This window comes from Dendronephthya gigantea, unplaced genomic scaffold, assembly GCF_004324835.1.
Source record: "Dendronephthya gigantea isolate DGI-Jeju-01 unplaced genomic scaffold, DenGig_1.0 000001F, whole genome shotgun sequence".
NCBI classification, from domain to species: Eukaryota; Metazoa; Cnidaria; class Anthozoa; order Malacalcyonacea; family Nephtheidae; genus Dendronephthya; species Dendronephthya gigantea.
Window position 1 is genome coordinate 2,514,565 of NW_021163011.1, and position 15,657 is coordinate 2,530,221.

The window sequence follows — 15,657 nt, forward strand, 5'->3', positions numbered from 1 at the left end:
ATCGATAACATGATAATTTTAGAGTGCTTGTGCCGTCTCGATCAAAGCGATCTCCATTATAGCATTCGTTATATACTTGACATAAACATTAAACATGTAAATAGATGTAATATAGTTGTTGAGCATGTGATTTGAAACCTTCTTCATTGGACTTCAACGATGTTGACAAGCATTCCGCACATGATCGCATCATGTTATATTCAACTGTCGTATGTTGCAATGTTGTATAACCATAAGAGTTGCACATGCATGGAAATAGTTGAACACTATATATGGTGGCTTATATAGCCAAGTTGATTATGTTCCCAGAACATGCACTTGTTGTAGTATTTCTACATGCAGGCAATACGGTGTATATATAATATGTATGAATATTAAACACATCAGCAGCTTGTCACTTTGTATATGGCAATATATGTTTTCATTTTATAATTGATAGCGAAAGTCTGACTCTCTGAGGCCCAATGGCAACAGGGTGGCATCGGATAAAGTCAGTAAATATATGAAACTGCTGGCTCTATTCTGTAAGGATTTACTTCTGCTGGATATCTGCATGCGCTAACTATATATCGTATTTCTACACTATAAAATTTTAATTCCCTCGAACCGTCGTACATTATTTTTCAAGTAAAACTATATATGGCGTGTAGATTATTCCACAAAGCAGTATTTTTTGAAATAGGAACTGAATGTAAATGTATATATGGCGCATTTGCATGTTTTGTCACTTCATGAATCGGAAGCTTCCTCCTTATGTCATGCATGTGAAACCAAAGCTGACTATGTCTAGACCATTATTGCATTACCCATGGTAGCTGTATATAATGCTTGTAAAGTTGGGCATGAGGTTTGCTGTATATGTATTTCCGTCATAAACTTTCGTGCTAGATTTTTGAACCCTATATGTTTTATAAGTCGTTGAAATTTGATGGATAAAGACCATTATTCTTCATTATTTCATTCGCTCGATGAGGTGACCCAATTGAAAAATGTGTCGACGGTTGCGTATATACTGTATATATGTATGATCAATTACAATTATCTTTCGTTGATACTTTTCATCAGCTGCTTCGCCCATATTTAAACCAAGTAGCTGTCATAAGTATGTTTAAGTTATAATTTTAATAAGCGCGCCACACGTAGCTACTTCTAAACTTTTTTGGAATAGATCGAGTTTATGTAAGGTTTGGCACAGTCACTCAAATCCAAGCACACAGGCCATATACCTATATATATATATATATATATATATATATATATATATATATATATATATATATATATATATATATATATATATATATATATATATATATATACATATATTTATATATAGCAAAGTGTACATGTTGTTATGTTGTATAAATGTTTGTTTTTATTTCACTAAGAAATCTGACTATAGCGAAGAATAAATTTTCGTGTTAGATATGATGCATGTACGCTTTTATTGACTTAAATTTGTGTTTGTAACTAGTTCTGTGATGAAATCTTTCGGTTAAATTTACGTGTTCATGCGGTATTACCATTTTTAGAACAAATATTCTTTCTGATCTATATTTGCTGGTACGCATGGTGTTTCCTTATAAAGTCTTATAAAGATCATTCATATATATATTATATATATACCTAAAATTACGAAACCTGAGTTTGGTTGTTTTATATTTAAACAAGAAAATAAAGAGCTGGTGTCCTTTTATGATAGCTTTCCAACAATGATTTGTTTATATTAAAAATGAATTCTATTTGAAGACATCCGCTTCCGGAATTAGTTTTGCAACCCCTATGGTCACGGTCTGTTTCATGCTTATATAAGCAGAGAAACTGCATGAATTTGAGATTTATTTCCACCTGCATTACATGCGAATGATGCGATATATGTATATATGAAACTTATCGCATGTGCTTCACATGTGATCACATGTGATTATATGTGGTTCACATGTGGTTTTATGGAGGGTACATGTGAACCACATGTGCTTCACATGTGATCACATGTGCTTCACATGTGATCACATGTGATCACATGTGATTATATGTAGTTCACATGTGGTTATATGGAGGGTACATGTGAACCACATGTGATGTACATGTGGTTATATTGGATACACATGAGGTTCACATGTGAAAACATGTGGTTCTATGAGGGCACATGTGAACCACATGTGATGCAGATGTGGTTATATGAGATACACATGTGGTTCACATGAGAAATGTCTCTACAAACAAGTGGTTCATATGTGATCACATGTGGTTTATATGCGATCACACAAGGCTTACATGTGAAAATGTATAAACCTATGTGAACGAAATGTGGTTGACATGAAAATGTATTTCAAACTAATAATGAATCAGCAAACTTCTGTAATGTGAATGCATACATATACCACATACCTATTCCCCAAATACACGTGCATAATCATCTAAATAATAGTTACTGCTTTGCTCAGTTTAAGTAACACTGTATATTTAAGTTGTCTTCTTATTTACAATTAATCTCTATCTAACATATTTGGTAATCTACAAATAAAGTTATTCACATCAAAACACTGCTGATTAAGACAATCCAGAAGATGTCTTGTGGATATTCATTGGATTGTCTATATATGCCGGGTTATTTAAATTATATCAAAATTCTGCTGCTTATTAAATGCTATAGTTTACAATAAAACAATAAGATAACTCAGCCTCGTTGGCTATGAGCGAATAGTAAACTCAGCCTCGTTGTAATAATACATTCGTCCTAATATTTATAAATCTGAGGCCAATCTCCGACCGGTGTAATAACCCCAACGACCGACAAGTGTGACGCCACATTAGGCGAAAACCCTGGGAACGAGGTTGCGCATTCGTTTCAAAATTCAAATTTTTTACAACGACATTCTTGGCTGTTCTACGAGGAGATTGCAATTTTATTTGATAAAAGACATAAAAGGATAATCTTTGTCACTCTCCTAATACGATTGGAAATGAAATAGGTGCTGGTTCACTGGATTGAGTCAAATAAGACAAGCATCTTAAAGAAAGAATATATTATTTAAAGACAAAAGTGTGCATGCTAAAACATCCCGAGAAGGATCGCATGGTTTTGTTTGGATACTCAAAGATGAATTCCCCAAAGACGGCATGGAAATCGTATTTTGAAACGTTTTGGCAGAAAGTGGTAAGCATCTCAGTGACACTTAAATAATAATATAATAATAATTTAACCTAGGTCCGCATCGAATTGTATTATTGTAATCAGAAGATTGTTTATTCAACTTTATCAATCATCATTCATCTTCGTATAAATACTTCGCTCATACACACTAGTGATAGCCGGGAAATATCCTCAATAGCGGTGTAATAATGTTTTAGCAAAGAAAGAAGCAGAACATAGTGACATTATATGCGCTAGAAATATATTGTTTATAGTTTTTTCTAGATCAACATGTCCTTCCAACTGAGACTGGGATATATAGTCGTGTGGAATGTTATCTTCCAAACATGTGCACATCTCGCTCGCTCATACTTAGTTGTGTATAGCAATAAAATATTTGTGTATATATAAATTTTCTAAAGCGAGTATTTGTGTTTTTTCACAGATAGCAAGAATGAGTTACTAATGAAAACTTAGCTTGAATTGAGCAGTTGGAGGATAACAGTGATAATAACAGTGATGATAATAAAGCCAAGAAGAGGCGATTAGATGTGACCAGTGCTGACAATAAGAAACCAAAGAAGAATATAAAGGTTTGAAACATATTACCATTTGATATATACCGGTACACAATATGGTCTAAATTAGGGAATACCCCTTGCACCTTAACTTAATTCAATAACCTTTGGAGTCTTATAAACAGTAGCAATATTCTGTATACAGTATAGCAGAATTTTGTTTTTCTAAACACCTAATTTAGAAGAAATTAATGTATTTTTACATATGATATTTCAAATATTTTGTATGTTTTGGCTGGGTCTAAAAGCCTCACAGTATCAGATTGGTACTACCAACTGAGCAACATGGCCAGATGGATTTAAGACTTTAAAGAGGCAGTTTTAGCAGCACTTGCTGCAACCAAGAAAATATGTACACCATCAAAGTTCCACCATCTTTTCCTAAGATTCAAGCCTCTTTCTTGCCTCAGCCATTCCTTCCCTTAGCCATTCCCTAGGTCTGCACAACCTTATTCACTGTTGACCATGAACAACAGCAGTTTCTCAGAAGAATGGATTGTTATTTTGTTAATGTTTTTGTATACAGTAGATAACATTCTCACTTTCCATTTAATGTTTTATTTTTTAGGCAATGAAATTATATTTGACTTTAAATTATTTATTGCGATGAACTGCAATTGCTATTAATTAACAATCCTGTTTATATTTTTTCCAGCTTTTGTCATCATGAAATTTCCTCAAGCAAATAATACAATTTTAAAAGCTGTTATGACACAAGAGTGCAAAGAATTTAGGCTGTCAATGGAAAACCGAAGAAAGAATCAGGAAGATCTTAGCAACAATTAAGGACAGTAGGATGACTAAATAAATTATAGTATTATAATTCATTTTTTTATATTTACAGATGTATCTTTTACTCTTTAACATAGTCAAATGTTTCACTTCATTTTGTAATATGGTTTTCAATATATGTGCATTAATTTACTTCACCTGGTAATACTGTGTCTGAGTGATTTAATGATAATTAAAGGTGTCATGCAGTAGTTTGTGTGGATCACATGTGAACCACATGTGAACGTCAAAACAGACTAACATGTGAACCACATGTGGTTGTTCCAGATCCACATGTACTGAACCACATGTGACTCACATGTGATACTACCACATGTGATACTACCACATGTGAACCACATGTGATACCACCACATGTGAACCACATGTGATATAATGGTTCCAATTTCACATGTGAGTCACATGTGATTCCACATGTGGTTTTCGCATGTGTTTTTTTCGTAAGGGTATAATAGTATTGGGTGGTCTTTGTATAGCTATACATCACAAATGGATGAGTGAAAATTACTGACGGGGGATTATATATCTCTTGAATCACACACTTGCATTAAAATCTCCCCCCTAAAGATATCTATATGATTCCTCCATCCCTTGTTGCTGCGCTCCTTATTGGAGCCGTCAAAAGATTCAGGGTTTCAATTAAGAGAGTGTATTAACTATTAAGAGCGAACTAGGATACGCGCATACGACTTTTATGAGTTTTATCTTCCTCTTTTCAAGCGTCAATGATAATTACGATGTAACCGACGTAAAAAGACGCTGGCTCTATGCCATATGTGAAAAAATATAAATATCTATTATTTGCGTGATTTATGTCCATAATAGCTACAATTATATATTTTCATTTCTTCGCATCCGATCTGAATTTCAGCAAAGGAAATTGGCACGAATGCGGAAATGTTGTGTCTCGAAAATGAAAATGGTTAAAAACAGAATAATGAGAAATGATATCAAGGCGCGGGAGACGAATATAGTTTCCGCCAGTCCTATTGTTTTAATTGTATAACATTACATTTTAGTATAGCTATATGTACATTCCCTAGCTTCCAAATTGTTTTTCATTCACGGTAAATATTTGCCATACTTCATTCGCTATAATTGGCTACGTGAGAATTGTAAAAGCGCGCCCAAGTCGATGCGCGTAGCATTGTAAATATACAACCTCCTTGTGTCAACATTCCAGCCGTGAATTGAATTCTCTAGGTCCGGTCCACTTTGGGCAACAGCGGTTAGCCTATATGGCTAGCTGAAGGCAAATCAACAAATTAAATTTTTCAACAGCTTATCTTTATGTTAAGTGGAATTTAGTAGAATTATATTTTCAGTTAATAGAAGTTTCTTCGTTTTCCGGTATAGTGATTAAACAGTCAATTCTGGACAAAAATAGTGGGTTATATTTTCCTATATTGTGTTGACGAAATGCGGCTCTTGTTGTATATACGGGTGCTTAGTTTATATATATGAATGCAACTGCCCTAAAATTAATTATCTATCAAATGCAATAAAGTATATGATTGCAATACATTATTGATTGTTTACTTGCGCTGTTTGAATTTCTATGTCTTGATTTGTCACCACCACATGAATAATTTCGACAAATATAAGAACCCGCATTCGGTGTTTTGGAAGAGGGTAAGTGGGTAACCACTAAGTATTCTTGATTAATGCTGCAATTAATGTTATATTGTGATTATATTTACGTGCAAAGACTGCCCGCGTCATGAATATTATAGTTTTGCCACTATATCATTTCTTGGTTTTGCCACTATATCTTTGGCTATAGATCATAACTATTCGTAATTCCAATCACTAGCAAATATTGATTTCGGTTTTACTGTGTCTTGGGCTTGCATTTGGACGTCTTTTAGCTCTACTGCTTTAGCTGTTATCGCCCACAAATACCGTTAAGCAGATTACTACTTTAAAATAAAGCTCCGCTTTCAAGATATACGCCTAAATGAAACCAACATCCTTAATTGTGAAAATTTTTAAAACCACTATCATGTGCATGCACTAACCGTCGCCAATATTCGTGCGTCATTTCTGTACGATCGTGCGCCTCAACCATTGCGTATATGCACCGTAGTAGCATGATTACCCATGCACATGATATATACCACGTCATCTGTAATTGCAACTCACATTCACGCGCCATCATTATAAATCCTACAAAAACATTTAGGACTGCATGTGTTCAAATTTTGGCCAGGTTCACTGTATAGTTAAGCACGGAAAATCGTAAATGATCTTCAACTACATATATATATAGGTATATGCGAAATTCTCAAACGCTTTAAGTTTTCATTATTCAAAATAAAATCTAGGTCTACAAATCACAATTGTTTTAACCTTCACCTATTCCCGGCATTACCATCATATACACATTAACCACATGCACTTGCTCTTGTCAGCTATCTCTGCATGTAGCTCAATGGCAAGAGCATTGCACCGGCATCGCAAAAGCGTATAGGTTCGATTCCTGCCGGAGTACCTATAGTTGACTCATTTTTCATTCAACTGTTCCTGGCTTGAATTTGAAGTTTGTGTAATTCCACTTGTCGAAGTTAAGACCTTTAAACCCCTAGAATATAAAATATGCGAAAAACTAAGTTCTTTTAGACGTTACGTGCGTGTACGTGCGTATAAAAAACGCGTATAAGTGGAAAGCAACCTTATATATTTCAAATGGCATTTGCCTTGGCTATATATTATGAACTATAGCGCGTAACATAGAGTAAGAAAATATTTTCTACCTGTGTCTAATATATATATTTCGAATTTCAGGAAAATGAAATCCGAGAATTCTACTTTAATAAACCGTATTGTTTTCATATTTTAAATTTGTCTCCTAGCTTTAAGATTATCAATTTTCGACTGGAAGCTATAGCAAATCGTTAAAGATAACTAGGATATACAATCGTCTGGTTTCGATCGAACAACATAAATAATTGACCTTGTAAACACTCTAGATATAGAGTTGAATGTCTGTATCATGTAGAACCTAAAATTCCATTTTTAGTAGAAAATTCGATATGTTAAGCACTATTGACTGCATGTTGACTGTGCATGTCGACTATGTCAAAACAGTACGTGTAAGGTTGTAAAGTTGCAAAGTACGTAGGCTATAGGCATGCATCTAACCGTGCATGCATAAACTTCGCATGTCCTGCATGCGTCCATGTGAAGGTGTATAGAAACTGTTGACGGGTAGAAATATACAACTTCAATCTTTGTTTTTCCAGGTAGGTGATATTGTCTCGGTCATCGATATGCCCCCGTACGAAGAAAGCTCTTGGTGGCGTGGAAAACGCGAATTTGAGGTATTTGCAGAATAATAGCTTCTTGAAAATAATTGAAGAAAAATAATTGCTCTTTTAACGTATAGGAGAATATACAAGTAGAATTCCATCAGATATTTTTGTTATAATGAGTGAATGTATGGCAGCCATAATTGTAAATCACTATCTGCATCTCTTTTTATATTTTATAAGCATGGTTTGTTATGCAAAATTAGAAACGAAATTCGGTTTTCAAGAGCATGCTTAATTGCGTTTTTAGGTTGGCTTCTTTCCCAGCCAATGTGTCAAAGTAATCGGGGATACTTCAGCAACGGTTGCACCTCAAAAACTCACTCCAGGTATGATACCTTGCCAATACATTCGTAATAGGAAAAAATTCGTAATGTACTTCTTTAGGCAGTATGATTTGATACCCACAGGACAACGTATATCATTTTTAAAGACGGTCCATTTTACTGATTTATTGTTTTGTTTTTCGTTAACTTTCCTTTTAGTTGCTTCTAAACGAGGAAAAGTTGTAAGTTATCTTCGGACATTTCTGTCATCACGTCCCAGTCGTGTAAGACTGCTGCAGTCTGGAATTCTGAGGTAATTTATTTTGCTTCGAGAATCGCTGCATGTACGGTACATTTGTGCATTTTTTTGCAACCGTTCATTTTTTGCCTCAGCGCGATAGTCCCCTTCCACGTGTCTATTAATTATTGGTTTAATTTTGAAGACAATATATGCTTTCGAAGTTAGTTGCAATATATAAAAGGGTGGACTTATTGAATGCATGCAGCTGCATAAACTATTTAGTATTTGTTGCTAGCATTTACATTATAGGTTTTAATTTTATAATTTTTACACTAGAGAACGAACGTTTGGTTGTGACCTTGGTGAACATCTTCAGAGAACTGGAAGAGAAAGTAAGTTGGTTTTTCTATCATAATTAATGCGCATAGCCATTACTCGTATAGCGATATAAACATACGATCTTTTCTACTAACCAAGGATTAGCGTGGCAGCGTCTTCAAAAACAACTTAGCATCAACACATTGTGGTTTAACAACTGCCTAGACAAAACACTTCTCGACGTTTCGACCTGAGGGCCTTCGTCAGGAGAGTTAGTTTAAAAATAAATAGGGGAGAATACATGTTTTGTATGGGGGCAAAACACGTGATAAAAATGGGCTAATAGAAAACAAAAAATCAACACAAATTGGAATACACTTCATTGCCAAAGAGACGCCTGATTGTGGGCTAAGAATAGCCCGCAATGAGGGAAGCCTGATCAGCAACGAAAACGTATTACAACCAGTTTTGATGTAAACAAAGAAATGGGAGTCGTATTACTATGGGTGAAGTGGCTTAAATGAAAGAGAGCCTTTCATTTATGCCAGAGGGATGAAGAGTACCAAGACTGTGGATGAGTTGCATTTCTTGTCGTTTACGGCTATCGTTAGTACCGGAATTGGGACAGAGGGCTCTAATTTTCATTTCCGTGACACAATGATTACCAGAGGTAAAGTTTCTGGCAACAGGCTTGGTGTTATCGTGGTGGTTAACCGACCTACCGTGTTCACCAAACCTTACCCTTAGAGATCTTCCAGTTTCACCGATATATAGTAATTCACATTTGCTGCGTGGATGCAATAAATGAGGTTGGAAAAGAGGCATGTGAAATGGTGCCTGATGAAAAACTGTGAATTGGGAGCCGAATTAACAGTGCTGGAATCGGTAGATGAGCTTGTTTTACATTGGCCAATGCCACATGGGAATGTGCCATTGGGCTCTGAAAAGTTTTGCTGTAGCAAGCTGTGTCCCAATGCGTTGTTGTGCCGAAAAGAGACTAGGGTGTTATCGGTGAAAATCGAAGATGTCTCGGGATCATTTTGCAGGATATAAAAATTCCTAAATAAGATATCCCTAACAGCAAAATTGAAAGGATGATGTGTTAGAACTAAGGGAGTAGAATTATTGCTAGGGGTGCTAGAGACAGAGTCTCTAAGAGTGTCTAAGCAGGAAATGTCAGAGGCCTTAGATAAGGCAGTGTCAAAAGAAGGGAGAGATAGCCGCGCCCGACAAAAAATGTTTTTATCTCCAGACATTTGGACTGGAAGTCATCATCTTCACTGCAAAGGCGACGGAGATGAAGGAATTGTGAGAAGGGGATAGACCTCTTAGTGTGGCTGGGGTGGAAGGAAGAATATAAGAGATAGCTATGGGAGTCAGTGGGCTTGTAGAACACTGAGGTAGAGAGCCTATTGCCATTGATGGAAACTAGGATATCTAAGAATGATACACTGGTCTCACTGCTCTTCCATCCCTCTGGCATAAATGAAAGACTCTTTCATTTAGGCTTCTTCGCCCAGAATAATACGACTCCCATTTCTTTGTTTACATCAAAACTAGTTGCTGCTTTTCGTTGCTGATCAGGCTTCCCTCATTGCGGACTATTCTTAGCCCACAATCAGGCATCTCTTTAGCAATAAAGTGTATTCCAATTTGTTTTGATTTTTTGTTTTCTATTGGCCTATTTTTATCACGTGTTTTGCCCCATACAAAACATGATATTTTTCTGCTATTTATTTTCATACTAACTCTCCTGACGAAGGCCCTCAGGTCGAAATGTCGAGAAGTGTTTTGTCTATTTTAGGCAGCTGTTATACCACATTCGATCTTTTCCACGTAGCTATTTGGGAAAAGAGATAGCATAAAGCACATTTGCAGTCTGAGTTATATGATGTGTCTAGCCGATTTTATTTTGTTATAAGAGCTAAAGCACGCAGGCATTTGCTTAGTTGATAATGTCGTCTAGTGATAATTAGGTTTAGTATAGATATATACTTCTTTTTTCGGAGTATTTATCTTTGGTAAATAACTTCCAACTCCCCACACCAATAAACAATTTTCATTAGCTTGGTTTTGACATGCATAGCCCCGACGTTTGGCTTCAATTATTTCGATCAGTTCAAAGCTTAGCTCGTTTAACTATTTCGAGGAATAATTTGAAATGAATTGCAAAGTCTAATTTTAGATTGATCCATTTTCAAATTGTTGCGTATCCGTTTCGTTTAGTTCCCCTTGTCGTAGAGATGTGTGCTAAACTGATCGAAAAATGTGGTATAACAAACGGTGTGTACCGTCATTCAGGAATGTCCACAAATGTTCAAAAGATAAGGTACTGTGCACAATCATGGAAATTTTGAGCATATTTGTCACATGAACAGCCATTTTGCTTCCGGAGTCTTTATAGGTTCATATTTAACACTCACAGCATGTGCATGATATAAATGCGTGAAAATCGTCATTAACTTCTTTAGTGTTTGCAGCTATTATAAAAAGTGTAGGGCTGTGTGATGATTGCAGGCATATTGATGTATTTTACAGGCTCATGTTTGATTCAGAAGAGTCACCAATACTGGAACAGGATTGTTTTTTACGTGATATTCATTGTGTTGGAAATGTTCTTAAGATGTATTTCAGGTAGAAATGCAATTTCAGAAATGTTATTCCGAAAATGAAAGTGAAACCATATTGCGACACCATAGGGTTTATTTATATAGATGAACGTATAGCCATCCACATTGGGTCTTGTAATTTTTCAAATGTTATCATTCTTCTCACCCTAATGCATTATAATCCTATAGGGAACTGCCCAATCCTTTGTTGACGTACCATCTATATGAAAAATTTACTGTAAGTAATGCTGTATTACATAAGATTATTTTGTAAAATTTTGAAAGATGAAGGAATCATGTTAATATTTTGCTCCTAAATATGTGAAGCTGATTTTCAGTTATATATTTCTTTTAACTGAAGCAAATATATATCTACTAAATTATGCTTATAAAAATCATATAATTCAATTTCAGAGTGCTGTACGAATCAAGGATGGTTTCGACCGCGAAATTGCGATCCATCATGTCGTTCAACAGTTGCCACCCCCTCATTATAAGACTGTGGAGTTCCTGCTGAAGCATCTTGCAAAATTAGCAGATTATCACAACGAGACTGGAATGCACGCGAAAAATCTTTCCATAGTTTGGGCACCGAATTTAATGAGGACGGAAAAAATGGAGGAAAGCAGTAGTTTGGAGCACTTAGGATCACAAGCGGTCGTCGTGGAATTTCTTATTCGTAACGTTGACATATTTTTTGATAAAGACACTGCTGCGAGAGCGATAACGAGGTTTCCTGATAGTCCAAAACATGGAATGAGGGAGAGAAGCCATAGTGATCCATCAAGTAAGTTTCTTTTTAGTTAATTTAAATCTATTGCATGTGTAATGTATCTTTAAATGCATGGTACTGTGGAAACACGTGTGGAAGTAATAAGTATAAGGAATTTGTAGTCATCAATTATGTAGCTTTTCTTATGATATACAAAGACCTTGTCATGAGTTCGTCTAGGAATGAAGACTACGAAGTTCAAACAAGTTTTCATCGCCAAAAATATTTGCGTTGCTGTCTATAACGCTCTTATATATACTTCTCATATAATTAAGGTTATATAAAAATATACATGTACTTCTTAAATCTTATTTCAGTTTCGGAAAGCATCTCACTTTATGATCGAAGTAAAATACGGCCATCCTCCGTTGGTGTTGCTCCAGCGCCAAAACTTATCTCTTTAGAAGAGGCTAGGTCATCTAGAAATCCTTCCAAAATGGCGCAGACAGAATCCGTCGGGGTTAATAATAAGGACGTACCTTTGGCTGAACAAGAAGAATCTTCACCGGATCTTAGTTCACCCGAACAAGAAGGATCCAGGGGAGGAAGTCCTTTAAGTCCAGTTCCTGGAAATCCTTTAAAACCTGGCAAGACTTATATTGATGTAGGCGAGGGACCAAGTGCCCTTCCCGAATATCATACGGTCATTGAGTTACCTAGGGGCAAGAAAACAAATATCACGCGGGGAAGCAAAAAATGGAAGTCACTGTTTGGTAAACGGCCGGAGAGTACAAGGACTTCATCGCATAACTCGTCGTTTAGACGACCGCCGTTAAGACAGCGTAGCTTTGAAGATGCTATAAAGAAAGATGAAGGAAAGGTACGCTCCAAGAGTGTTGATGAATTATCCAGTGAAGAAAATAAGAAAGGAAAGAGTTTATCAATTTCATATCCGTTATCACGGAACAGATACAATCCTCAAGAAAGTGGAGGTAAAATTACCGCTACTGGGAAATCTAAATTCTATGTAGAACCAGATTTACCGCCTGAAGGTATGCGGGGGACATTCGCAAAGGCGCAAGTTGGATCACCGGACGCTCGCAGGATTAATACGGCCGGGTCGAATGAAGGGGTCTCAGAAAACAGTTCCAAACGTGCTGACCAGCGCCCCCCTAGACCTGCAACTTCACCGCCTGGGTATCAACGGCAGGTTCGACAAAAGTCAAGAAGTGACTCTCCAGGACGTGTGAACGGAGACGAATCCACGTTCTTTGTGACAGGTCGCGTTAACCAGCAAACAAATGCATTGTCGATTGGAGTTGTACGTGCGCCTGGCGTAAATTCCTTAAAATCAGGAATGCCTGTGGCAAACGAAGAAAACGGATCAGCAAATGAGACAAAAAAATAACCCGTTCTCAGGTATGCACTGTTCTCTATGTCCAGACATATTGAATGATTGGTAAGGCCGACACACACCGGCAACGCGACGCGATTTCATTTTGTTATGATACTGGGGCCGGTTGTATGAAAGCCGGATAGCGCTATCCACCGGATAGTGATTTTTTCAATCGCTTTAAAATCGCCCGTTGTTGGGTATAACTTTGATTAACACTTAGTATTCCTAAAGTGAGGGTCCTCTTTAACCAATGTTGGCTACAAAGCTGAAATTTTATAGCTATTCAAGCATTTTTAGAAGGGTTGAAAAAATCACTATCCGGTGGATAGCGCTATCCGGCTTTCATACAACCGGCCCCTGAAGAATAGTACATTTTGTCATCTCTAGGGTGCATAGTTCCCAAAATTTCCTTACAGGATTATTCCTACACATACAGCGCGAAATGCTGTTACCCATAAAATATATCTCGATTATCTTCGCCGTTCAAGGCGTTTGAACTATCATCAAATGGTGGGTTTGGAGAAGAGAGGAGCAGAAACCGAATATTTGCATTGGGATGATCATTGTTAATATCCTTCAAGGCTCAATTAACTGACAGTACTGTGCATAACTATTATGCAGTATTAGTGAATTCATATATTGAAATTTTATTCATCTCATTTAGATTGTACATATATTTTTGGTAGATTTATAATGAATTGTTTATATTTAATAGGTATGGATTAAAAGCGGCTATAACAAAGTTGCAAATATTTTTCAAGTCGAATGTATTAAATGATGTATCGTACACTTGGCTACAAAGCGATTTTAACCAGAAGTATGTTGTTTATATTTCGGTTTGCTCATTTATCGGAAAACAGTCGAAAGGGAGACAAATTGCCACGATGCCTGAAATTTTGGCGCATTTACACAAATGACGTTGGTTTTTTGAACCGCTTTTTTAAAATTTTATTACTGATGAGTCCAACAACTTTCGTGAATGCGGATAAGTACCTGCATGTATTTAAACCTTTTTTTCGCAGTTTAAGAGCAAATTTTGTTCGTCAAGTTTGTTAAATATTTTAAATACAAAGCTGGTAACGTTTTTATATAGTTAGTTGACGACGAAAACTTATAACTATCTTGAAAAGTATAGCCTACGTAACATAGACGGTGAAATAAACGACACATATTTGTAGCCTGAATGTTGGTGCCCGGAAGTTATTACTATATATAGCGTCTGCGCGCAGGCTATGGAAAGTAAAGATAAAGTAAGCATTGAAAAAGTATTATTATCCCGCAATATGTTTCCCTAGAATACTTTTTGATCTTTTGACTGAATTTTCCACTCCTCGATGTTCTCCCCAGTGCTTTTGAAGGTGTTGGTTTGCCTGCGCGGCTCCCGCATTATCAGCAAATATTATTCAAATCGGCTTCGTCCAATGATTGGACTTTATTACGGAGTTATTCCCGACCAGACTTAGCGCCGATATAGGCCTGATTGATTGTGAAGGCTTCCATATACTTAATGACCCCAACCAACTCTCAAAAGTGTGCGAGTTTATAATTCGGTATATATGAACTAAAACTTCAAGAAACCAGGCGAGTATCGATTTATTTACTGCTGCTTATATAAGCGATGAATTAACGTTCATTCGGCTAGAGACCAGCGCTAAGACAGTTTGCATGCAAATTCGTGCTTAGACCTCAGTACGTATTTCGAAGCTATTTTACCTAGCAATATACTTTACAATGCTCTAAGAATTGATAGATTAGATATTTTAACGTTTATATTAATGGCAAGTGTAGGTATAAATGAAGTAAATCAGGCAAGCGTACTGTGTATTTAAATGTTGTATAAACCCTTAAAGTGCTACTTCAACGAAATTTTCGAGACCTTTTTTATTGGCCCAATTTAAATTAAAGTTCTAACTTTTGTGATTTCATTTCTGGAATCATTGGCCGTTCCAAAGATTTTTTATAGCTCTCAAAATCGCGATTTTTGCCACTTCCTGTGCGAACTTTTGCTCCGCCATGTTGTTGCTTGTGACGTAAAAAGAGTACCGATTCTTAGCATTGCAGTCCCGGCAAAGCCTGTATTCATCAAAATTTTAAAATATTTATTTATCTGTTCCTAAGGAAAGAGATAGATCACCAAAGTGGAACAAAGTAAGTGATTTTTTTTCGGACTTTCACGCCGCGCCAAAATCCCAAACTACAGGGTGTCCCAAAAAAAACGAAAACTATTGAAATCACCCATAACAATGCCATTGTTAGAGTTTGAATGCCTAAGCACTCTGTTGGGCCCACAAGTGTATAAAT

At 36.2% G+C, this 15,657-nt stretch overlaps 1 protein-coding gene and 1 long non-coding RNA gene across 3 annotated transcripts in view; both read left to right on the plus strand.

The window, feature by feature from the left end:
* LOC114528777 (rho GTPase-activating protein 32-like) overlaps positions 1–14,513 on the plus strand; it is a 31,062-nt gene extending 16,549 nt beyond the window's left edge. Inside the window, exons 11-20 of one of the 2 annotated variants that reach the window (XM_028550502.1) lie at positions 7,749–7,826; positions 8,065–8,143; positions 8,300–8,393; positions 8,658–8,713; positions 10,866–10,968; positions 11,178–11,273; positions 11,438–11,486; positions 11,663–12,035; positions 12,338–13,379; positions 13,744–14,513. In XM_028550502.1, the coding sequence (XP_028406303.1) occupies positions 7,749–7,826; positions 8,065–8,143; positions 8,300–8,393; positions 8,658–8,713; positions 10,866–10,968; positions 11,178–11,273; positions 11,438–11,486; positions 11,663–12,035; positions 12,338–13,368 (1,959 nt within the window). In that variant the 3' untranslated portion in view covers positions 13,369–13,379; positions 13,744–14,513. Of the gene's footprint in view, positions 1–7,748; positions 7,827–8,064; positions 8,144–8,299; positions 8,394–8,657; positions 8,714–10,865; positions 10,969–11,177; positions 11,274–11,437; positions 11,487–11,662; positions 12,036–12,337; positions 13,474–13,743 lie in introns of those variants that run through there. The other variant, XM_028550494.1, reaches the window with a different exon arrangement.
* LOC114528840 lies at positions 2,544–4,930 on the plus strand. Its single transcript, XR_003687538.1, has 3 exons — positions 2,544–3,160; positions 3,582–3,729; positions 4,370–4,930. It is a non-coding gene; the product is annotated as an uncharacterized LOC114528840 (long non-coding RNA).
* Positions 14,514–15,657: the final 1,144 nt, after the last annotated feature.